Source organism: Typopeltis vanoorti, chromosome 22 (assembly GCF_054136105.1).
Source record: "Typopeltis vanoorti isolate ZY-2024b chromosome 22, IOZ_Tvanoo_1.0, whole genome shotgun sequence".
Classification (NCBI taxonomy): domain Eukaryota; kingdom Metazoa; phylum Arthropoda; class Arachnida; order Uropygi; family Thelyphonidae; genus Typopeltis; species Typopeltis vanoorti.
In genome coordinates this window covers 95355855-95381219 of record NC_143570.1, presented here as the reverse complement: position 1 = coordinate 95381219, position 25365 = coordinate 95355855, and the positions used below count along the sequence as shown (strand labels likewise).

The following is a 25365-nucleotide window of genomic DNA, read 5'->3' as shown; positions in this document are numbered from 1 at the left end:
CTTTTTCTTTATTTTCTCTGGTGGTGCTGGTTCCATTATTTTTTTAATTAAAGGATTCTCATGTAGTGGTATCATCTTGTTCAATGATGACAGTTCAATAATGCATGATTAGTACTGGCTAAGGAATTTTTTAAATTCCTATTTTATATTTATTTATTTTTACATAATCAAGAATCCCTTCTCTAGAGACAAAATGTAGAATTTTTTTCAAGCCACTTCAAGCCTCCAATAAGGATTCCAATCTATAACTTGATATAGATTGGAATCCTTATTGGAGTGTATCCTTTGCATTCCATTATTGCTTACCAAATTTCACAACCTTATACTTTTAAACACTGAACTGAGAATTCCTCTTTCCTGACTATACAATCTATCCAAGTCCTCATGTAAGGCCACGCCATCTACTTGACTGTTCATTGTTCTCCCCAATTTTGCATCATCTGCAAACCAGTTAAAACTGTGCCAATACAGACCTCTGCATCCCAACACTAGTGACTTTCTTCTTAGAGGATTTATTATTATCAACAGACCCCCATGGAGTCAAGAGACTCATGTAAGGAGGTCCCGCTCTCACAAGTACAATTCATCATACCATGACTTAAATGCATTTACTGTCCCTACTCTCACCACACTCTCAGGCAATGCATTCCATTCACCCTTTCCATGCAAAAAATCTACTACTACTCGCTCCCTTATTCATACCCACCTTATACAGCTTCCAGGTCTCCCCGTCTCCAGATATTTATGAAAAATCTCATCCATGTTAATCTGGTAATTACTCCATACTAACTTATACATCTCGATCATGTCTACCCCCCCCTTTCCATCTATTCACTAGGCTCTGTAATTTTCATTCTCTCAACCCAGTCCTCATATTCCACATTCCGGAGAACAGAAACCAACTTAATCATCTCTGAATCCCTCTCTAACATCTCATCCTTTTGAAAACCAGGCAACCAAATCTTGTGCATAGTAATCCATATGTGGCCTGATACACGTCAGTGTTCTCTGCATCATTCCCATAATCCGCTGTGTTGTCCTCACAATTATAGCAAAATGTTCATGAAATTTCAGGTCCCAATCCACTATCACCCCAGATTGTTCATCCCTCCCACCTCCTCTAAAACATCCCCACCAATCCTATACTCTGCATCCCATCTTTGCTTCCATCTTACACTCTGCTACATTAAACTGACATCCCTACACACTCGCCCATTCAGACAGTATATCTAGTTCCACCTCTACTTCTCTTAACTGTCCCCAACTTTGCATCATCCTCAAGCAACTGAATACAACAATTTAAGTCATTTGCATACAAATTAAACAACAATGACCTCAAAACAGACTTCTGGGACAGACCACTAATGACTTTCCTCTTCTGGAATATCATCCCCCCCCATACACAACTTGCTGATACCTATCAGGCAGCCAATCTCAATCCAATGCACTAATCTATTATCCAACCCCATCAGTCTTCCTTTATAAACCCATGCTGTCTATTAAAGAGAATTCTGCTGCTGTGAACTCAGTTCTGAATCAGACAGCCTATCTACAAGGCTCTATAGGCTCCTTGTCCTCACTAGGTTCTCCAATGCCTTGACCACAACTCCAGACCAGCTGATTGGCTTATAATTTGAAGTTTTAGTCTTATCATCCCCTTTATGGAGTGAAACAATTTTGCTATCTTTCCAATCCTTTGGAACTTGGACTAATCTAAGACTCCCATGTTAAAAATGTAAGTTAAAGATGTTGTTAATTCCCTGGAACATTCTCTCAATACACATTGGCCTCGTTGACAATCATTGGTCCCCCCCCCCCATTTGCACTGCTCCCAAGTATGCATCATTACAATCACAAAAAGATGCAACACTTCAATGGAACTGCTCATTAAATACCTCTACTCTTATATTCTTCTCTGTGTTTATCCTTCTCCCGTTATCACTGACCAACATCATCCTCCCATAATAATTCTCCTACTGTCTACATATCGCAAAAACTCCCTAGGATTTCTTTCAGTCTCATTTACACTGAGACTGAAACCAGACCAGTTTCGACCATTGTTGAGGTCTCATCAGTAGGAGCCAGAACCAGAAGTGATACGAAGGTTGAAGTAATGCAAAAGTCATATTTCCATATAAAATCATATATGGAAATATGATCATCATCAATTTCATGATGTGTACATTTCAGGTTATGACATATCAGGTCATTATGACAGCACTACAATACATATCAGGTCACTATGACAGCATTACAATAATTAAGTTTAAATTTTTATTAATCTCCTATGAACAATTTTCCTTTAAATCAATATATTATTTGTGATCACTCCAATATTGTCATATCTAACATTTTGCACTTCCAACTGAATCAATCAACCTAGATCTTAGCCTTCCTCTGGGTCTCTTTCCTGCCATCTTGGCATCAAACACCTGTTTTGCAAACTTTTCCTCATCCATTCTATTTAAGTGGTCAATATCACCTTAGATTAGCTCTGCTGGCACATTCTTGAATGCTAATAATGTCAAGCTCCTTGACTTTCAATATGATTCTGCCATTGATGCCATCAGTTCACTCTCCTAATTCTTCTCAGAATCCTCATATCTGCAGTCTCTAGTCTTTGATCAAGTGTTTTATTTCTGACCCAGCTCTCAGATCCATAACTTAAAACTGGTTTGAATACTTTCTTGCATACGTTTGGTGTTTTACTTTCTAGTTTGGTGTTTTGGCTAATTTCTGTCTTATTCCATATAAAATTATTCAGCTGGCAACCATACTGCCCACCATACCAGCTTTGCTTATTCTGTTGTCTGTTTCCAGATTTAACCTGCCATCTTTACTAAAAACTGTGCCTAAACAGCTTAAATATTTTATTTGTTCTATAGGATCTCCATTCAGAATGCAGCTGAAGTTTTCTTAGCTCCAGCCTATTTTCATAGTTTTGGTCTTTTTATTGCTGAATTTCATGCCAAATGTTTTACAGCTGTTTTTTAATTTAGTTAATGAATCCTGTAGACTTGCACTAGATGAATTTAAGAGGACAACATCATCTGCATAATGCAAAAAGCTAAGTTTTAACATCACCAATTCAATTAGCAGGCCTAACCACTTTCTTTCATAATGTGATCCATATAGATGATGAATAAGAGTGGAGATAATGTGCATCCTTGTTTTACCCTGATTTTACATCAAACTATCTTCTTTCAATTCATACTGCTGACTGGCAAACTTAAACATAGACTATATATATTGCTCAGTATAATGTTCCATTTACTCCATATAACTGTAGTGCCTTGAAAAACATTTCTCTGTGCACCTTTTCCAGATGTACAAAACTAAAGTTCAGATTCTTGTCACATTATCATGATTTCTGAAGTATTTGTCTTAAACTGAAAATCTGATTTTGACAACCTCTATTTTGGCCTGAACCCAGATTGTTCTTCTCCAAATTTCTCTTCCACAATCTTTCTCAACCTCTTTTCAAGTATGCTTGCATAAATGTTATCTAGAACGCTCAGTAGTGAAATTCATCTGTAATTCTCACAATCAGCTGTATTCTCCTTTTATATATATACTAGGGGGCTCCACCTACAGTGCCCCCCCCCCCATGTTCTGGACTGGTAGGCCGGTTTTCCTTGAATTCTGATGACTCGAATTTTGAAAACTCGAAAGGGGTCCTCCTGGCACCATGGCATCCAACTCCCCCCCCATGTTCTGGACTGGTAGGCCGGTTTTCCTTGAATTCTGATGACTCGAATTTTGAAAACTCGAAAGGGGTCCTCCTGGCACCATGGCATCCAACTCCCCCCCATGTTCTGGACCAATAGGCCGGTTCTCCTTGAATTCTGATAACTCGAAAGGGGGAGGATGTATTTAGAGTTTCGTGGCCGTGGGGCCGTGAAGCTCTAAATATATTCCTTAGCCACCTAAACAAACAACACAAATGTATCCAATTCACCATTGAAATGGAAAAAAACAACTCTCTTCCATTCCTAGACACACTTGTCACACGTCTTCCCTTTGGCTGTCTCTCTCTTTCTCAGTTTACCGTAAACCTATACACACACAGGCCAATACATAAACAAAAATTCTTACCACCACCTAACACAAAAACTAGGTGTCATAAGCACCCTTAAACACAGAGCTCTAACTATTTGTTATCATCAACCAAACATTTATAAAAAATGGATCAGTAAAAAAACTATTCACAAGATCCTCCACAAAGATACCAGTAAGAACAAAAAAGATTTCAGGAATGCTATTGCCATTCCTTATGTTAGAGGCATTTCTAAAAAAAAATTTCTATGCAAATACAACATTAAAACCATCTTTAAACCCCTGAATAAGTTAAGACACCTACTCAGTTCTCCTAAAGATCCTCTTCCACACCTAGCCCACCCAGGGGTATGCAAAATACAATGCACATGTAACATACCATACATAGGGGAAAGAGGGCGAACTATCCCATTCAGACAAGACGAATACAAACAACACATAAAATACCTCCATTTTGACCACACACTCCAAACATACCACAGAATTGATTGGAAAAATACCAAGTCCCTACACCGCACCAAAACCTGGTTTGAGAGAAAATTTAAAGAGTTATGTGAAATGCTCAAACATAACCCAAATCTCAACAAAAACGATGGTCTAACCATTCCAAGAATGTGGAGGACCCATCTACAACCTATATAACAACCTAAACTAGCTGTAGAAAAATCCCACTACAAGAAGACAACCTGGTGAAGTGTTTGTAACATTCAACAGCAACTGAAGGAAATCATATTATAACAATTACAAATCCAGAAGAATATTAATACGAGGACTTTAGTAGTTTTTATTGTAGTTTTATTTTTTTTTAATTAAAAAAAAAAAAAAAAATTATTTATTTTTTATTTTATTTGTTTATTTTTTTTTATCACTAGAGGTCAGGCTAGGGAAAAGGATTAATTAACTACGTAGATTTAGTTTACCGGTATACATGGCTAGAGCATGTAGCTTGGTTCCTTATACACTTGTATCCTTCTGATGACCTCGATACAGTGGTTGAAACGCAAGTTTTATTTTATTAGTAATTAATAAAATAATCTGTTCAACACGTGTTTTTGTGTCCCTAAATTTATAAATATGAATGCTGATCACTGTGTAACCTTAAAAGAAAAAATTTAGTTTCATTCTTCTCATGCAATTTCAAAGCTACCTAATTAAAGTCTCCCATTATAATCATTCTTTTCACACCCATCATATTTATTTGTCCCTAACAACTGATCCACCAGGTCTGTAACAACACTGCACTATGTATTTAATCTTGTTATACTCTACCTCACACCAGATGGCTTCAAACTCACTGCCACATGAAAAAGTGTTACTAGTATTGCAGGCATAGGTCTCAACTCTAACTGAATTCAAGACATTTGATATCATTAGCAGCACAGCACACCACCTCCTCTCTTATTCTGTCTATCTTTCCTAAAAATACTGTACTCTTTGCACCCGATACCAGTTAGTACTCTGCTTCTGATAGTCAAGTCTCAGTAATGCCTACAACATGAAGTCCCAATATATTAACTAAGACAACAAACTCTACTCCTTTGTTTCTGATACTCCTAGCATTCACATATAGACATAATCAATTACCTGCATGCTCTTTTGTACACAGCTGTCTGTGGTCTGCATGGCACAGTTTGACAACTTGCAGATTTCTGTTCTTATCTAGTTCCTGACTTATGCAGACATCATTACACATGCTTGATAGGTCCAAACTGGACAAACACAGAATCATTTTCTCTTCATGATCATTTCCATAATAATAACTATTCCCATCATTAACACTGTTGCTCTTACACACAAATTCTCATGATTCCTCAAATCAGAATCAGTTTCCCTGACTCTGTGTTAGATTGAATTAATTTTTCAAGACTTCTCACCATGCCAAATGCATTCAAGTGTAGGCCGTCCCTCTTGTACAAATCCAATCTTCCTTCGAATTCACTCCAAACATCCAAAAACTCACATCCATTTCTTCTACACAGCCTACGCATCGAATGATTTACCATTTTCTTCTTCTTAATTCATTTTTATCATATCGAGGTAACACTCACTATTTTCATTTTCTCACTCTTCGCTCTCACCTCTTCCATCAACCCTTTCATGTCCTTTCTCATACTGAACTTATCGCTATTTAAGTCATTAGTGCCTACTACAATTACAATCTCATTTACTTTTCTGTTTCTGAATTGCTTGCATTATATTTATATATCTTGCAGAATGTGTAAAAATGTGTCCACCTGTCCAAAGTGAAAGTGACATGTTATAATCTTAAGCAAACTACTACCAGATGTGCAACGTGTGCAAAACATAGCCTAACATGAAAGTGTTATTATTATCTGAAAATTATAACTCTTTACCTTATCTAAATTTTCTCGTCTACGGAAAGCCTGCTTTCACTAGAAGATACTGAATATATTCATATAGATTCCGATCAGAATTTATGCTTCTAGCCAATCACCAAAACCTTTGCCAATCAAGTTCTTGGTATTTGCTCTGATGATATATTAATATGTAAATATGATTATATACAGTCTTATCTCTGTTTAAATGGTTATCACATATCTATTATTAATAAAATACAAAATAATTATTTGCCTAAACACCATTCTGATACAATTTAGAATCATGTAATTGTTCCATACATCAAAACACATTTCTGAAAAAGCTGCTCATATTTTAAAGAGCAAAGGACATCTCTGGTCTCTACTTGGTATGCCACATTCTTTGCTCATGTGACTACAATGATGGTCAGACTGGTGGTATTGTAGAGGTTAGGCATGGGAAACATAAATTACATCTGTTTCTACCAACTGAATATGTCCAGTTTAAGTGACTCTGGCATTAACTCTAATGACCATATTAAACGTTAGGATGTGGCACTCTGTCATACAGAGTTCTTTTAAATTTTCCGGATTATTCAAAGAATCCTGTGAAAGCTTTCTATATCCACCATCTTTAATTTATTTTTTATATATAGAAACAGAAACATCACTTTTCAATTTTAAACATGGTTATTTAATTAGTTTCATTCTGTAATTGTTCACTGTCTTTTCGTTTAAAGAAGACTGTATGCTAATTGTTTACCTTGTAACACTTTACTACTTGAAATGTAGTAAAAGGCAACTCAGAGATTAACTAATTGCAGTAATGATCCCATGTTAACACCAATTCTCACTCCATTTAAGTAATATGAGGACTCCCAACTACTAAATAGTTTCAAACTCATATGGTGATTGTAAGTAAGAAAAATCAGAATATGACTCCAAGCCATCAGAGAAGAAATTATTTCAAACCATATTTATGTAAAACTTAATTTTAATAATGACAGAAATGGCTAATTATATTATCATGGTCTGCTATGCTTATGAATGAATATGTTTTCAGGCAATTTAAAAATTGGCCTGAAAACATACTGGGTTGTGGTGGTGATAGGAAGATAAGGCTTCAATTTTAAGGAAGAGAAACCAGCCATTTATATACAAAACTGGCTAAGTTATTTCAGAAGAAAAGTCCTTATACATCTTTTTGATTTGAATATGGAGGCACTAATATTAAACTTCTATTCCAGAATGTTGTTTGGATTATGCAGTAGCTTACTGTGAGAAAATCTTACTTACATATGAGATCATGGCCTCAATGATGTAACACTGATGAGACATATCAGTTACCATTGCAATCATACTACTGTCTGCAGCTCTTACAAGTGTTGGACCAAATACAATGGCTAAGTTTCTAGCTTCCATCTAAAAATAAAAATAAAATAATAGTAAAAATAAGCTTTGAATTTAGAATATATGTTTCTTCATTTAGCAAGAAATTTTGTAATTTTTTAAAACAATTAACTTGAGAAAAGTACAATGTGTTGTGTGTGTGTGTGTGTGTGGTAGCATCAATCAAAAGGATAGTTAATTGTAAGGTGAATTTAAGTGCTGGTACAGATAATTTTCAAAACACCAGAATTTTTTTTTTAGCTTCAAGTCATTATTAGGATTTGATTTTGGCTAGGAATATAAGTTCTAAATTAAGCAAGCTATTTTGATAAGAATTTTCAAATAAGAATACATACCTCTATAAATTAAAGGTGCCAAGAAGTTATATTCTTGGTTTCATCCTTTATCCAAGTGTAGGCATCACATGTGTGACTTCACATGCAAACAAAGTTTGCATGTGAAGTCACTTCACAACTGGGCTACTTGTATATATATAGAAGCTAACGATCTCAGATCAATTGCCTTAGTATCCCATAATGCATTGATTATGGAAAGGGCCACTACCCAGACTGGTTTCGACCTTTATTGAGGTCTCATCAGTAGGAACTAGACCCAGAAGAGATATCAAGGTTGAAGTAATGCAGAAGTCATATTTCCATATACAAGTAGTCAAAAGGTATCACACCTTATTACTAAAATACTCTGGATTTGAGATAGATGAAAGTTTTTCCAGTTGTGAAGCGACTTCAAGTGCAAACTTTGTTTGCTTAATGCTGTTGTGTTGGTACCCATGATTCATCCATTTCACTCCTACTTTATTTATCCTCCAAACCTAAGGAATACAATCTAACACTGCCAAAAGTAATTGATTCCAGACCAAATCCCAGGCACTACTGATTTCCTTCCCTTCCAACTGACCAAGTCACTGCACATAACCAATCTGTTTCCTTAATTTATCATAGTACCCTGCTTTGCAATTCCACACATATCTGTTGTTCCATGAAGCTTGTACTTTGCTAGCTACTCCCCATGTCAAAACCACATGATCACTCTGCCTAACTTGCAGCATTGTGGTGACATCTTCTAAAATCACTGTATGAGATTATTAAATCTAAAACTCAAGTCCCACTTGTTGCTTCAACTATATGCTGCATAAGATAATTGTCTGAGTAGCTGAAGAAATTCTGTCTCCTTACACAGAAATGATATTTCCTGCTTCCAGTCAATAGTTCCATAGTTAGTCCCCTATTATCTTCCTCCTGTTGCTCACCTGTCTGAATATTTCAGAATCATCCCTATCTGCATTCCCTGGCCAGCAATCCATTATGATTATTGCTTTAATTCAAGTTCTAAATTGAGATAGCGGTTTTGAAATCATCAGTAATACCTCAACTCCTCTTTTATCTTTACTGTCTTTTCGAAAAAAATGCTATAACCATCACATTCTATTCCCATGAGCACATCATCTTCTACTGATCAGCTACTGATCCACAGTATCTTCTGTTAATCATGTCTCACTGACACCAATGATTGTATGAAAACTACTGATCCACAGTAGCTTTGCTTATAGAAAGTAGCAATCCCTGGTTCCCCTTCCTTATTCCATCATTCAAGTAGTTTGACCAATTTTGGTATAGTTATTATTATAGAAATTAGCATCAGAGAGACCATGAAAACATTGCTTATTTTAGAATGATATATAAAAATGTGAGGCCTGTGTAGCTCAGTGGAAATGGTGCTTGCATCCTCTGCACTAAGCCACCCAAAGATAGACTTAAGTTCAAGTCTAGTCGCTGACTGGAGGAACTTTTTTCTAAGCCTATCTTTGACAGGTTCCCGAGTTAGTCAATTCCTGGCACACAGGGATTGTATATTTTCATCTCAAAATGTATAATTTTACACTTTCTATATTAACCTGTACCTATTATCTTTTGCCCATACTGTCAACTTATTTAAATCATTCTACATCACATACAATTGCTATTTTGCATCTTGAGCAAACAACTGGATAATTTCTCTCAAATCATTTCCTATATCATTAATGTGCAAGTTAAATAAAGTATCACATAATAATAATAAAATAGCAATTGTTCAAGCACAGAGCCCTGCAGCACACCATTAGTCACTTGCCTTCTGGATTCTGCTGCTGTACAGAGAGAGAGAGAGATATCAAAGAGTAGTACTTGATATCTCTCTCTCTATGCCACTCTTGTATCCAATCCGTTCCACTAAATCAATTTATTTAACAGAGTTCCATGTGGTATCCTGTCTTTAAACACCTTCACAAAATTCAGCAGTATCATCGTGTAGCCATATCCTTTGTCCAATTATTATATTAACTATTATAAAAGGTGAGTATATTACCTAGACTTGATGCACTCTTCACAAGACCATACTGTCCTTCCACAGGGCATCAGATTCTTATCCATCAGTTCCTCAATTTTGTCTCTGACCAACTTTTCCAATACGTGTACCACCACTTCCAAGATATTGAGTGGTTTATAATCTCCTACCTCAGTCCTTTATTTTCCCGTATGCAACGGAACTATTCTACCCTCGAACTTTACCAGAAGAGCTGTGACTACAGCTAGTCAAGGCAATTCTTTTGCACATTCTTGTAATACACAGGCTGATAACTCATTTAATTTTATATCCGAATTGAGATTCAACAGCATCCTAAGTACAGTAAAATCTGTCGTAACCAGCACCCAATTAACCGGCAGTACCAAAACAATGGCACTTTCGAAGGTCTAAATTTAAATTAGAAATTTAAGCCTATGAGATAAGAAAAATATGCAATGGGCTTGCAATCTGTCAACACTGTCGTATGTACAGCCAAGTTGCATGGGGCACGCGACTCCTGAACGTATGCTTCACAATACTCCCAGCAGCTCATTGGCTAAGAGAGATCACGTGGGTTGTTTTGTATATTGCGCAACCAGAACGCATGTCAACAAACTGCATTCGTATATGTATGCTCCTAGCCCAGGTGGTGTCGCTATGGCTACTCCTGTGAAACGTAAGAGAAATGTTCTCATTCTCAAGTTAAAACTCAAACTGATAGAGAAAATGGAGAGATATGTCAGCAGAACGAAATTAATGGAGGAATATAAAGTTGGGAGTTCAACTTTGTATGATATAAAGAAACAAAGTGGTCAACTCTAGAGATTCGTAATGCAAACAGAATCTACAAAAGCTGCAGAAAATCAGAAAACTGCACACCGATCCCGATGTGAAGAATTAGATCATGTGCTATATGAGTGGTTTTTCCTGAAAAGATCAGAGGGAGCTTGCATTTCTGGAATGATGCTGCAAGAAAAAGCAAAGGAATTGCACAGGAAAATGAAGATGCAAGGTGAGTGTGGATTTTCAGTTGGGTGGCTTAACTGATTCAAAGAAAGGCATGGAATGCATAAGTTAGATGTGTCTGGCAAACAGAGGAGTGCCAACGAAGTGTATCGAGCAGTTTCAGAAAAATTGTGGATGAAATAATATGACTGCAGAACAAATATATAATGCCAATGAGACTGGAAGTTATGAAAGTGTCTTCCCACGTCAACTTTGGCTTGTGCGATGGAAGCCTTGCCAAAGGAATTTAAGCAGAACTAGGACCACAGAACTATGGTGGTATGTGCAAATGCTGCAGGTATGTATGAAGTAAGATTGTCAGTGGCAGGCAAATACCGTAATCCATGGTGCTTTAAAAATGTAAAAAATCTGCCTATCCATTATCAGTCACAAAAGAACTCGTGGATGGATTGTGACATATTCAAAGAATGGTTTCATAGTGTATTCATGCCCAGTGTGAAGGAGCATTTAAGGGAAAAGGGTTTACCACCAGACAGAAAAGTGATTCTTCTGTTGGACAATTGCCAAGCCCATCCCCCAGCTGAAAACTTAAATGTGGAAAACATTTGTGTTATGTTTCTGCTACTCAGGGTAAGAAGCCTTATCCAACCAATGGACCAAGAAGTCATTGAGAATATAAAGATGAACTACCGTTCCCTTTTTATGCGTCGATGTGTGAACTTTGAAGGTAGTGTCCAGATTTTCAGAAACAGTTCACATTGAAAGACACCATATTTACTTTGTCTCTTGCCTGGAAGAATGTAAAGAACATTACTTTATGTCACTGTTGGTGTAAATTGTAGCCAATGATCATATTTGAAGATGACAAATCAAGTGACTAAGATTTTTGCGATTTTAAAGCACGTCCCGTGTCCAACATCTTGGATTTAGTAACACATTTGAAGAAGGTTAGTGTTCATAAGATTTGCCGATAACCAATAATTGCAAATATGGTATCATTAATTAGCTTATCCAAAACTTCAAGTGCAAAAAGACAAATTTTTAAGATGATATTTTTCAGCAAAATAAATAAGTAAAATAAGACTACCTTATTGATGTCTGAGTGACTAACTACTTTTTGTAGATGGTGTATGAGAAACTTGAGTGTTTCAAGATGGTGGGCTGGTAATTGATGGGACTAGAAAAGATTAAAAAAGTAATCATAAGATATATTATACAAGAAACATTTCAAATATACCACCAATTTTAACTTTAAATTTAATTTAAGAAATAAAAAACTTTAACTTCCTATATGTATATATTCTATCAATGAGAGCCAAATTTTATTATGCATGTTAGTAACTGCTTTTCTTTATCAGAAAAAAACAACATTGATGATGATAAAAAAAAAAAGATCAAATTATGTTATTAAATTCACTAGTTTCATCAATACTGTAATTTACAAGGGTATACAAAAACGGTGTAAGCATAGTTATGCCACAGAAAATGGGAACAGAGGTTAAAGTTAGAAGCAACATGTATAAGTTGTGAAATGTTATATATAGCAGCTAAGTATGGCCTAGCAACACCACTGAGTTCAGGTCATATAACCTTACTGATATTACTAAAGGAGCTGATCAGATTCTTTTCATATGTACTGGATCATTAGGATATTAATCAGGAACATTTTATCATGGGTTCAAAAGCTTATCGAAAATACTCTGACAAGCTTTTGAAGCCTAACTCCATGTACATCTGAAAATATGACAATTAAACTTCTTATATGATTCTATCAAAGAGAGTGAAAATTTTATTATGCATGCTAGCTTCAGGACTTGGAGTTTTTTCTTCTTCTTCTTTTTTTTTTTTTTTAAGTCATTCAGTTTAAGTCATTTTGAAAGAAGATTTACTTTAGTCTTCATTCAAAATGGAGCCACTTAGGATCAAAGTTAGAAGTGGAACAAGACCTCTATATAGTCTAAAAAGAATGCAGGAAACTAACTGAGGCTTCTGACCTAATGTGCAATCTTCATCTTCTTATGGTGCGACTTGTTAACAAGATTATAACAAATGAGGATGAGCTTGCAATTTCAGAACGAATTGTATACTGTATTGGATTAAACTAAAAACAATGATGGTACAAATGAAGAAATGCCATGCTGGCTGGGGAGTTGCTCAATTAACACCCATCCCCTCCCCCAATGCTTTTGTCAGGAAATCAAGACAAACATTGAAAAGGCAGCCATTGAGGCAAAACTCAAACTCAACAGCAGCAGACATGAAGTAAGGCATAATTAGAAAAAGAAGTGCCAATGGGAAAAAAGTGAAGAATAAAAGAAGCGTGATTCTGCTAAATATTAATTACAGGATGCTATATTCTGACAAAAGTGATCAAAGAAAGAAAGTAGTAGAAAAGAAAAATAAGACGACAAAGATGAACTTCTTATATGACAGAAAATTTCAAGTAGAGTGATGTGAGCAAATGGGGATTACACAATAACAATTATTTGTGCATATGGTTGATGAAAAGGTTCTCCCAAGAAAGAAGTGGAGAAATTTTTTGATTCATTCATGAAGGCAGTAGACATTTAAAAAAAAGGATAAAGGAAAAGCTAGTCCTTGTTCTAGATCTAAATAGAGTAGGAAATGAATCCCAGGCCAATAAATGTCTTTTGGGAAAATTTAGAGAAAATGAGAAAGCGATAGGAGAAAACTCCCATCCTCATGCTGATTCTATAAGGAAATTTGAAGATTTTCAGGGTGGCCAGACAGAGAGAATAGAATGGAGGGAGAAGTGCTTTTGAAGACAGCAGATGAATTGCAATTTGTAAAGGATAGCTCATGTCTTAGTAAAAATTAAAGATACTAAGAAATTATATTCTTGGTTTCATCCTTTATCCAAGTGTAAGCAATCAGAATTTGCACATGAAGTTACTTCAAGCATAAACTTTGTTTGCTTACACTTGGATAAAGGATTAAACCAAGATTATAATTTCTTGGCATCTTTAATTTATAGTATAACCAAGTGGAAAAAACTTCCAACATGCCTTAATAAGTTGCTGATGTTTTACTATATGATGATACTGCTTGAGTTTGAAAGGCATTTGACAGAATGGTGTACAAATTGGAATGAATATTAAGTTAATGATATAGATGAGTGCAGCTAATGGACATATAGCAAAGTAGTAAATGGAGGAGCAGAATGAAGGAGAAGGCATGTGACTAGCAGTGTACTGTGGCCCTCTTTGCTTAGACCAATGCTGTTTAGTTAATACATAAATGATAGAAAAAATTATTTCAAGGGAAATATTACATTGTTTACTGAAGATGCAAAATTGGATAGTTCAATCTTTGAAGGTTCTCCCAAGGAAGAAGTGGAGAAATTTTTTGATTCATTCATGAAGGCAGTAGACATTTAAAAAAAAAAAAAAGGTAAAGGAATGGTATAAAGGGTATAGTGTGTAGAAACAAGCAAAAGAGCAGAAATACAACATACATACAACAAACAGTTTACCAATTAAAAACATTTGCTATGACCTGGAAATTAATATATAAATAAGGAATATTAAAACTATTTTTGATGCTTACATAAGATGAGTCCCAAACTTTTGGGAAAGAGAGAGAGACAGTCGTTCCAATTCAGGTTAGGCTGATGTAAAATGCTTCACAACTTTCTTTGAAAAGGCATTCATATTTAAATCTGCTTCTATGAAGAAGAAGAGTTTCATCACACCAAATATGTTTAGTGTCAATACTATGCCGTGCCAGACCAGACTTTTTGAGGTTTCACACATTCAACGTAATATTGATGTTCATTAATTCTTTTTTCCACAGAATGGCCTGTCTACCCAAAGGATGTCAAATTAGATTCACAGGGTATCTGGTAAACACTAGCTAACAATAGATGTGAGAGTTTGTCTTTTGTAGATGGTAACAGATGAGAAATTTTGTTAATAAGAAAATATGTGGGAATAAGGTGATACTTCTTCAAAATTCTACCAATAGGTTCAGAGATACCAGAAATATAACGGATTGGGACCCTGCTGTCTGTTGAAGAATTCTTAGGTGTTGGAACATAAGAATCAATTATCTACTGTCCGTGTTGCGCATAGCCTAGTGGCTATGCGCTTTGCAACCGTATGCCTTGGGAAGGAGTGTCCTAGGTTCAATTCCTGTCGACGACGTGAGGAGCTTAAGGATCTTCCTCAGCAATAGCCAAGTTAGCCGGTCTTGGGCACGGACAACAGGGTTTTTTCCCCAGTTTATCTGGGGTTTTTCATCCCGCAAGTAGGCAAACCGGCCCTGTGAACACACACGGATACAGTCAGGAATACTTAAGACAATCCCTTAACAAAATCCCTCCAGCCATAGGTCTGAATTGTCAGTTATGCTGGTCCTGAGCCTGGATAAAAATAGGGGAGATTGAGGTGGTGCCATGCCTCCCCATAAAAGGGGTTTCATAGCCGTTGAATCACCATAAGAAATGAATGAATGAATGAATTATCTGCTGGATTTGATGAGGGTTGTAACCATTTAATTCCATTAAAGTTTTGATAATGAAAAGTTCTTGTAATCTTGAGAGAGAGAGAGAGAGAGAGGTATATACATTATCTGCTATTAATTAGAGACTTGATAACACCAATTTTTTGAGGTGTGATGAACAGACTTTTGATGAATATATGTGCTAGTAAAAGTAGGTTTTCGATAAACACTGGCTGACAAATTATCTCAGCTGTATGAGTAAGAAGGATGTCCAAGAATGGTAAATTACCAGCATTTTCTTTTCCCATGGTGAACTGAATGTGTGGGTAAAGGCTATTGATCTGTTGTGGAAGTGGCAGAAATATCATCAGCATAATGAAACCAAAGAGAAGGTTGGGGAATAATGGATGAGAACAAAAAAATTTTGTTCTCATCCATTATTCCCTCAAAAAAATTCTCCAGATTGTTCAAAAAATATGCCAAAGGTGTAGAGAGAGGACTACTCATGTTGAAGGCAGTGCCTTCGACCTGTCTATAGATCTTGTTTTCCCAGCTGAAATATAATGATTGCATAACAAATTCAAGAATATTCAGATACAAGATTTGGATTTGACATTGTTTCCATTTTTACCAATATTCATTATCTGACACTATTAGTTTACTATATGATGATCTCCCTCCTTATGCTGTGAAGACTTTTGAATTTGTTATGCAATCAGGATATTTCAGCTGGAAAAATAAGATCTATAGACAGGTTGAAGGCAATGCCATAGTTCTTTTATGTCAGCCTAAGCTGAATTGGCATGATTGTCTCTCTCTCTCTCTTCCCCAGAAATTTGAGTGTCTCATTTTATGTAAACATCAAAAATAGTTTTCATATTATTTTGTAATATATTAATTCCTAGCTCACAGCAACTGTTTTTAAATTGGTAAACTGATTGTTGTATTACCTTGTATTCCTGATCTTTGATTTGCTTGTTTTTACACACTGATGATGTACTGTTATTTTGAGTAGAAAATATCTGTACTTTCATTAAATTTAATTACTGTGGTTATTGTGTAATTTGTTGTTTATGGGCAAAAGATAATGAGCACCTGTTGAATGTGGAAAAAGTGTAAAGTTATGCTCTTCCTACACTGATGAAGGTGTACTTCAGGGAATTTATGAAGCTAGGGATTTGGGGGGGGGGGGGTCATGGTGGACAGGAAATTGATCTTCAGAGGGCATATTGCAAAAGTGGCTAATATAGCTCATAGGATTATTTAGTTATTGAAGTAAGAGGTCTACATACAAACAGGCTACAAAGAGGTCTATACTAACTAACATACTAACAGCTCTCTTTATAAGTTCTGGTATAACCAAATCTGGATTACTGTGCGCAGATCTGGTTATCTAGGTTTTTTCCTGAAAATGAGAAATTGATTGAGAGAATTCACATTCAAGTGACAATGATGTTTGGTCTACAATGCTCTTTAAGAGATAGATTGAGGGTTTATGGGTTGTAGAAGTTAGCTGATGTGCAGAAAAGAGAGGATATGAATGAAATGTTCAAGTTACTAAAAGGATTTTATAGGATTGATGCAGAGGAAATTTTTTGGCACTTGGTCAGAAGGAGAATGGGTCATTTCTGGAAATTGTGTAAGAAATTTTTTCAATTGGAGAGTGATAAATAAGTGGAATTGTTGACAGAGTATTTTGTCAGTAAATGCATTCAAAATAATTTACAATAATTATTTTTGAATTTTAATTTGTGCGGCTAGTATAGGTGTTCTGTGATGAGTCTTTGGACTCCACGGAAATTCCTGTGCAATCATAATGAATACAAGAAATACAGAGGAATTTCACTACTGAGTGTTCCAGGTAATATTTATGCAAGCATACTTGAAAAACATTAACAAGCTGGGTTCAAGTCAAACTAATATCAATCTGAAGTTAATTCAGATAACAGAAAAAATGTGTATCTCAGAATGACTAATGTCTAAATCTATGGCAAATTAATACAGCTCTATCTAATAGATAAGCTTAGGTGTTGACAGTTATACATGACTTATTTTTAATAGTATTAACAACACCAAATGCACTATTTTATAAAAAGATGTTTTATTAACTTGCTTATATTTCGCAGGCAATACATTCCACTCTCCGTGCAACAAACCTCCTCCTTATGTCCTCCTTATACAGTTCCAAGGAATGACCTCTTGTTATGTCTCATTCTATGTAAAATTTCTTCCACATTAATGCTTACTTTGTAACAATCCTTTCCAACTTATATGTCTCAGTCATATCCCCCCCTCCTATTCACAAAACACCTTAATCTTCTCTAGACATTTCTAACCTAATCTGCACACTGAAGCCTATTTGTACAATGGAACAACCATAACCTCTCTCTTCTATAATAAAATAATTATAGAAAAGAGAGGTTATGGTTGTATTAAAATAACTAAAAGTGATAAATAAATTTTTAAATACACAAATAAAGTTTTTAGTTTCTTTGAAGTTTTTAGGGCTGGGAGAGTGGGTCCTTTGAAGTGAGTGAGAGCATTTAACTGCATAGTTTTGCGTAATCAGATATCAGGTTGGGGGAACGTGATCTATATAAGAGAGTAGATTGCCGAATAACTTAGTATAGAAAAGTAACTCGCATAGTAAAAAAGGTTGAACACCACTGATATATAATATGGAAAACTTTTATTTAAATTACACATAAATAAAAACTTTAAATTACCTACATATTTCAGTTTTCAAAATGCGTGATTTCCTTTGATGAGAAGGGAGCAACATTTTCATCTGCTGCTTTAATTTTATCCTTATCTTTAAAAATTATTTTTATTGTTGATTTGCTTAATTTAAATTCATGTACAGCATCAACAATCTTAAAACGTGACTCAAGTTTTTGTGTAAATTTTGATTTCTTATTCAAATTGATAACAGCACACCTCACTGTTATGACTTTCCTTCACTAGTCTTATTGACATATTTAATAAGGATGTAAATTAAACTTATAATATGCATGGAAACAATAGCATCGGAAATGTACTGAAACAGAGATATGTAAACTGACATTTACGTATCTCTACCAATTATATATTTGGTTTAATCCTTTATCCAAGTGTAAGCAAACAAAGCTTGAACCTGAAGTATTTTCAGGATTGGGGTAACTTGTGGCAAAGGTGGTATAACTTCTCATCACTTGCCTTAGTATCCCATAATGCAAAACACATCTCCTTGCAGACATGTATAATGCTGTGCATTAAGGGAAGGGTCACTACCCACACCGGTTTCGACCTTTATTGAGGTCTCATCAGTGGGAGCCAAACCCAGAAGTGATGATACTAAAGTGGAAGTAATGGAGAAGTCATATTTCCGTATACCAGTTGCCAAAAGGGGTCACACCTTATTATTAAAATTCTCTAGATTAGAGATAAGTTGATGGAAGTTTTTTTACTTGGCAATGCTACCAATTATATATTTGGTTTAATCCTTTAACCAAGTGTAAGCAAACAAAGTTTGCATCTGAAGTATTTTCAGGACAGGGGCAACTCGTGGCAAAGGGGGTATAACTTTTCATCACTTGCCCTTAGTATTCCATAATGCAAAGCGCATCCCCTTGTAGACATGTATAATGCTATGCATTAAGGGAAGGGTCACTACCCAGACCGGTTTCGACCTTTATTGAGGTCTCATCGGTGGGAGCCAGACCCAGAGATGGCGATACTAAGGTGGAAGTAATGGAGAAGTCATATTTCCATATACCAGTTGCCAAAAGGTGTCACACCTTATTACATGTCTGCAAGGAGATGTGTTTTGCATTATGGGATACTAAGGCAAGTGATGAGAAGTTATACCACCTATGCCATGAGTTGCCCCAGTCCTGAAAATACTTCAGGTGCAAACTTTGTTTGCTTACACTTGGATAGAGGATTAAACCAAATATATAATTGGTAGCATAGCCAAGTGAAAAAACTTCCATCTACATATCTCTGTTTTTAAAATTCATCTTCAAATTAGTAAAAAATCTTGACCTTGCAGATATGAGGCGATGTGCTGGATAATGTGCTGCATACATGGTACTTGTACTTCGCATATGATCCCCTTATGCACTTAAGTGCTTAGCAAATGTGTAGACAGTGATGTAACATATACGTATACAGTGGTAAAAAACATGTAAAAGCAAATCCATGTATATTGGGGATTACATGTATTTCAAATGTTAATTATTTTAATTTTAATATTAACTGCAATCTCATTTTATTTTGTAACTACTTGTATGGTGGCACTTCAGCACATGGCTTAGTTCTGTAAATAGGATTACTGTTCTGCTCTAGCTTCATCTGCTGATACACTAATAATGGCCCATTAGTTTCTGGCCAAAACATTTACAATAATAAAATTATTCTTTATTCTTATGAATACATGTGTTTAATAATGTTAACAACAAACTCTATTTCTGCATATCAAGGTTCTCTCATCATTGCCATAATCTAATGTGACAACTTCACAACTTATGCAATGTGACTCCTAAATTTCATGTTCCTGTCCACCACATCTCTCATCTCCTTCCTCTACCTCCTTCAAAATTTCTTAACCAAATGTATACTTTGCATCCCACCTTTACCTACCTAATTTCAGAACCTCACACTTTTCAATACTGAAATGGCTGTTCCTCAATAGCCTACTCAAAGCAATCTATTTAAATCTTCCTGTACAGTGACAACATGCTTGACCTCCCACCCTGAAATTTTGCATATTTTATTATTATTACATGACCCCTCCAGGGAGTCCAAAGACTCGTCGAGGGAGGGCACCTACTTTATAGCTCTCTGTCTCCACCACTCAATTCACCGACGAACCACAACTACACCAACTACCGCCTATCTCCACCACCACTAGTATTTCCACAGACAATCACGAACATTCATGCCCACAGTGGGATTCGAACCGGCAGCCTTTGGCTGGAGAGCGGATATGCTAACTACTTGGCCAACCAAGACAAAATGAACCGCAACTACCATCATCATCTACATCAACACCATCTACTGTCCATCATCACCACTAGTATTTTCACAGACAAACATCCATGCCCACAGCAGGATTCGAACCCGCAGCCTTTTGGCTGGAGAGCAGATACGCCAACCACTCAGCCATTATTTTATTGGATTTTATTTGATCCATTATCCTTATCTGTATTGGTTATAACAATTTTTTATTGTTGTGTAAGTTTTTTAAGGCTACTGTTTCTTGAGGTGAAATATTGCGCTTGGTAAGTTTGCATTTTATTAAAATGCAGACCATAAACAAACAAATATTATTAGTCACTGTGAAATCCTGATAGAAGAAAGTAGCTCAATATTAGTACTAGCTTGAGGCTGAAGATAAATGATATCAGTAAGACTCAATTCTAGAAACTTATAAGCATGATTGTAATGGCTGTAAAACTGTGAGATGGAAGACATTAGAGACTCATCATCTTTCTGCTACAACAGGATCAGTGCTGTTTGGGCACTGATCTAGAGCTATTTAATAGCAGCAATGTCCAAATGCATTCTGAAGATCAGGAGATTAATTGAGGTAGGCACAAAATGGATGGAAATAACGGAGAGAGAGAGAGATTAAGCATGCAACGTGGAAGAAGTAGGCATGGATGCAACAGAAAGCACCTACAAATAATCAGCTGCATGAGAAGTACAAAGTGCAGACCAGGAAGGTGACTTGTTAAGTAAGGATAGCAAAAGTACAGTATGAAGTGCAATTAATAATATTACTGAGAAAATTCCAGAGTTCTTTCAATATGTGGCAACAAAAGAAATGATGATGATGAAAAGATAATATTAGTTGGTGAAAATGGTAGAATGGTGTATGATATACCTGAGATATTAAATGAGCAATTCATAAAAATATTTCATCCTCATAAGTCTGACATAAATCAAAGCTTGAATGGAGGAGAAGGGAATGATGATGAGTGCAGGAGGTATCAGGAATTAAGTGGACTCGGTGCATATATTGCATTTTTTGAAGAAATGATCCAGTGAGTTAACGGTACCCTTGACATTCCTCTTTAGGAAAGGTTGTACAATGGAGAGAGTCCAAAAGGAGTGGAAAGAGAAAAATTGTTCCATTTTAACAAGGAGATGACCAGTTTTGACCTTTGAGGCCTCATCAGTGGGAGCCAGATCCAGAGGTGATACCAAGGTAATGCAGAAATCATATTTCCATATATGAGTAGCCAAAAGGTGTCACACCTTATTATTAAAACACTTTGGATTAGAGACAGTTGTTGGAAGTTTTTCCACTTGGTTATACTATAAATTCAAATGACGTCTGCATTACTTCCATATTGGCTCTCACTGATGAGACCTCAATAAAGGTTGAAACAGATCTGGGTGGTGACCCTTCCCATAATGCATAGCATTATATATGTCTGTAAGGGTATGTGCTTTGCATTATGGGATAACTAAGGCAAGTGATGTGAAGTCATTAGCTTCTATATATGAGTTGCCCAGTCCTGAAAATTCTTCAGGTGCAAACTGTTTGCTTACATTTGGATAAAGGATTAAACCAAGAATATAATTTCTTGTCATCTTTAATTTATAGTATAATCAAGTGTAAAAACTTCCAAAAGATATCTTTTGTATGTTTTAGTAATATGCTCAAAAAAAGTCTGATGATCTGAACTCATTTAATAACTGCTAATTAGTTAGATGAGATCTTTTATTGTATATACATATTAAATTTTATTGTATATACATACATATTATTGTATATACATGTTTACATATTAAAAATAATTAAAGTACTTACTAGTTTTTTAAAGACTGCAAGTCGCCTAGATGGATTTTCCAACTTGCTGGCATCAATAAATTTTGGATAGAGGTGAGAAGTAAGCAAAGGTTCTGGGAGCTTCCTAAAGAAAGCTTTCAATAAGCTGGAAACTACATTAACATCACTCCACCTTGGATCCTGCAAGTCCAGAGAGTCAAATCCTTGATTAACATTGTCCATTAACATGCTTACTGCTGCATTATTTCCAGGTACTCTGTAGATTCCAACAACTTCCAGTCCTTTAGTTTCAACTATCTGTGTACATAACTCTACCAACAGAGGAACATGCTGAAAATTAAAAGTATCATTTCTTTAATAAAGATGTCGAATGCAATATTTTGAAATTTCTATGTGAAAAATAATATTTTATTCTGAACAGAAACCAATGAGAAATCTCTCAACTACTATGATCTTTAAAATGTCTGTTACTGTTTTTCTTTCAGTTCTCAATTTCTTATTTCAAGGTAGATGACTATGATTAAACCATTTTTTCTTTTATATTAAACATGGTGTTTTTCATCTATATGAAGACAACTTCTTCATTCATTTGAATGAATTTTTTTCTCCCTGAATTTCATTTATACAGATCATTCTTCATAAATCTCAGTCATTTATGTTCCTTACTTCTTATTTAGTTTTTCTTATATTTTAAGGATTCTTATTACAAATGATGGGGAATTGCGATTATGACCATGCTTTGGATACTCCCCCATCATAGAGGTTAGTACATACTTCATGTATTAAATTGCATCATTATAACTTTCATAAATAAGTAATCCATACAGTTTCAACAGTACCTTTGATTGACATCACACAAAACAGATACAATAGGAATGAAGTTTTACATCCCAACTGGCTGATCTGTTGTTCAGTACCTATATACTGTGCTACACTGTGCCATTAGTATCGACAAGGGCTTATTCTCAAGTACTATTTAGTGAAACTATATTCTTCATTCTGCAACAGGCCAAAGGCAGATAACCAGATCAAGTTTAAATTTAGATGATACTTGCACTTTAGTAATCTGTAGCTTCTTTCCACTGGATCAACTACTTCAAGGACCAGATATTCGTATTTCTTGTTGCTACAGAATATACTTTTTTTTCTTTCTTTTGTTTCACTCTTACACATGAGAAACAGCATGGCCTATAGCAATTAAATACCATATGTGGGCTTATAATAGCCCTATCCCAGCTGACTCTATGAAAGAGTCTCTAGTGACAATATCAGCATGCTGTTATTTTATTTATTATTATTATTATTTTAATTCATATGACTAGCCAGTCTGCCAAATGTTTTGTTTCATCCACATCTATTTCATGCATAAACTCCAGACTATTTGTACCAGAGGAATATTTCTCCCTGTATCTGGTACAAAGCAGATAGTAAATGAAATGAAAGCAAATAAGAATTTGGATTGACAAATTTGAATGTGAACTGTTTATGGATAGTGACCAATAGCTTTTCATGTTTTTGCATGTTTAGAGGAAAGTGGGCAGTGGTGGCCAGTTTAATATATAAGTGCCTATGAATATACAGAAAAGGCATGAAACAAAACATCAATGAAAAAGTAACTGAAATGAATCTGAAAGAGAGAGAGAGAGGTAAATGACAAACTCCCTTTATTCTAATGCTGGGGAGATTTCGGATTTATGCAGCATTAGTAGTTCTACATCTGAGTTGTGTGTTATACAGAAGAGGACACTGCCTTTTGGAATACTGAGAAGGTTATGAATATGATATGTTTATGCCAGGAAAGACTAGAGATGTAAGTCGGCTAAGGAAAAGAAATCAAATTGACTACAGATCTGAATATTATTAAACACAGCCAGGTGGGCAAAGTGATATCTTTCATAGAAGAAATAAGATAACACTGTCAGCAACTGTAAGTTTTTTTCTACTCATATTAAACGGATATCCAGTATAACAACAAAACTGTTGTTTATTCAACTAGTTTCTTACCTACTCTTCGGGTGTAAACATTTTCCTGAATATATACACCATAAATGTGTTGATTATAAGGAACTGTGTATTGGTGGCATTGAAGAGATCTTAAAGCCTGAAAATCATTTGAGCACTACAGGGTTCAGCAAATGAAGTGGAATGGTACTATAGTCAGCAAAATCATGAAAAGGCTTTTGTGTTCAGTGAAATAAGGTTGATAATGTACAAAATTATCCAAAGAAAGGAATCCACTCACCATGATATGTAGCACACAAACAACCCAATCACAAATGCTCTGAAAATGTCAAGCATGACCATATTAATTTCTCCAGTATCCTAATGCTTGTGTACAAAGGTATGTGGGAAGTTTGACTAGTAGATCAGCTATTATACATTAGTTTGAAACCAGAAAGCTCAATTGTCATTTGAGCTGGAGGCAAGTTGTCAGAATCTGGCCCTTGCATATTCTGATTTAGATTTATTACTGTTTGTTTTATTTTTAAAGATGTTGCTGGCTTGAAAGCTAAGTACAAACATGTTATTTTTGAGTTCAGCCATTTACGAAGATATTGCTGACAGTTTTTATCATGGACTGCTTTGATGCATATCAGAGAACCAGAGATGGGAGTTTTGTATAAAGTGGGAATGAAAGCCCTTATTCCACCCTGGATTATCTCATTTACTAGGTCAGAGCAGGATAGCATAAAAAGGAAGTAGAGACATCACAAAGGTCATTCCATTTGGTACTGCTGAAGTGCCAGAGAACAATAACTGATATTGGCTGGGTGAATATTGGTAACTTCCAAAACCTAGACCAATAAGAAAACAAAAATGTAATACTCAAAATGGAAGAAGAAGAAACATGCTTTGATATTTTAATATCAAGAACTAATCACGAACCAATCACGACTGTACACGTAAGTATTTTAGGTACATAGTGCAGGTTAAATTTATACATCTGCATAAGATGGAAAGCAATACAACAGATTTGGAATAATGTTATTATTATTAAAGAGAGAGAGAGAGAGATTAAAAATCAACATTCACCCAACCTTCTTTCAACAATAC

At 35.4% G+C, this 25365-nt stretch overlaps 1 protein-coding gene across 5 annotated transcripts in view; it reads right to left on the bottom strand.

Annotated features, from left to right (window-relative positions):
• Window positions 1–25365, bottom strand: part of RhoGAP19D (Rho GTPase activating protein at 19D) — a 503360-nt gene that overhangs the window by 36598 nt on the left and 441397 nt on the right. For all 5 annotated transcript variants that reach the window (XM_090412052.1, XM_090412051.1, XM_090412054.1 and 2 more), the window contains 3 exons: window positions 22333–22641; window positions 12160–12249; window positions 7671–7796 (listed from right to left, as the gene is read on the bottom strand). In XM_090412052.1, coding sequence (XP_090268178.1) covers window positions 7671–7796; window positions 12160–12249; window positions 22333–22641 — 525 coding nt within the window. The remainder of the gene's footprint in view (window positions 1–7670; window positions 7797–12159; window positions 12250–22332; window positions 22642–25365) is intronic.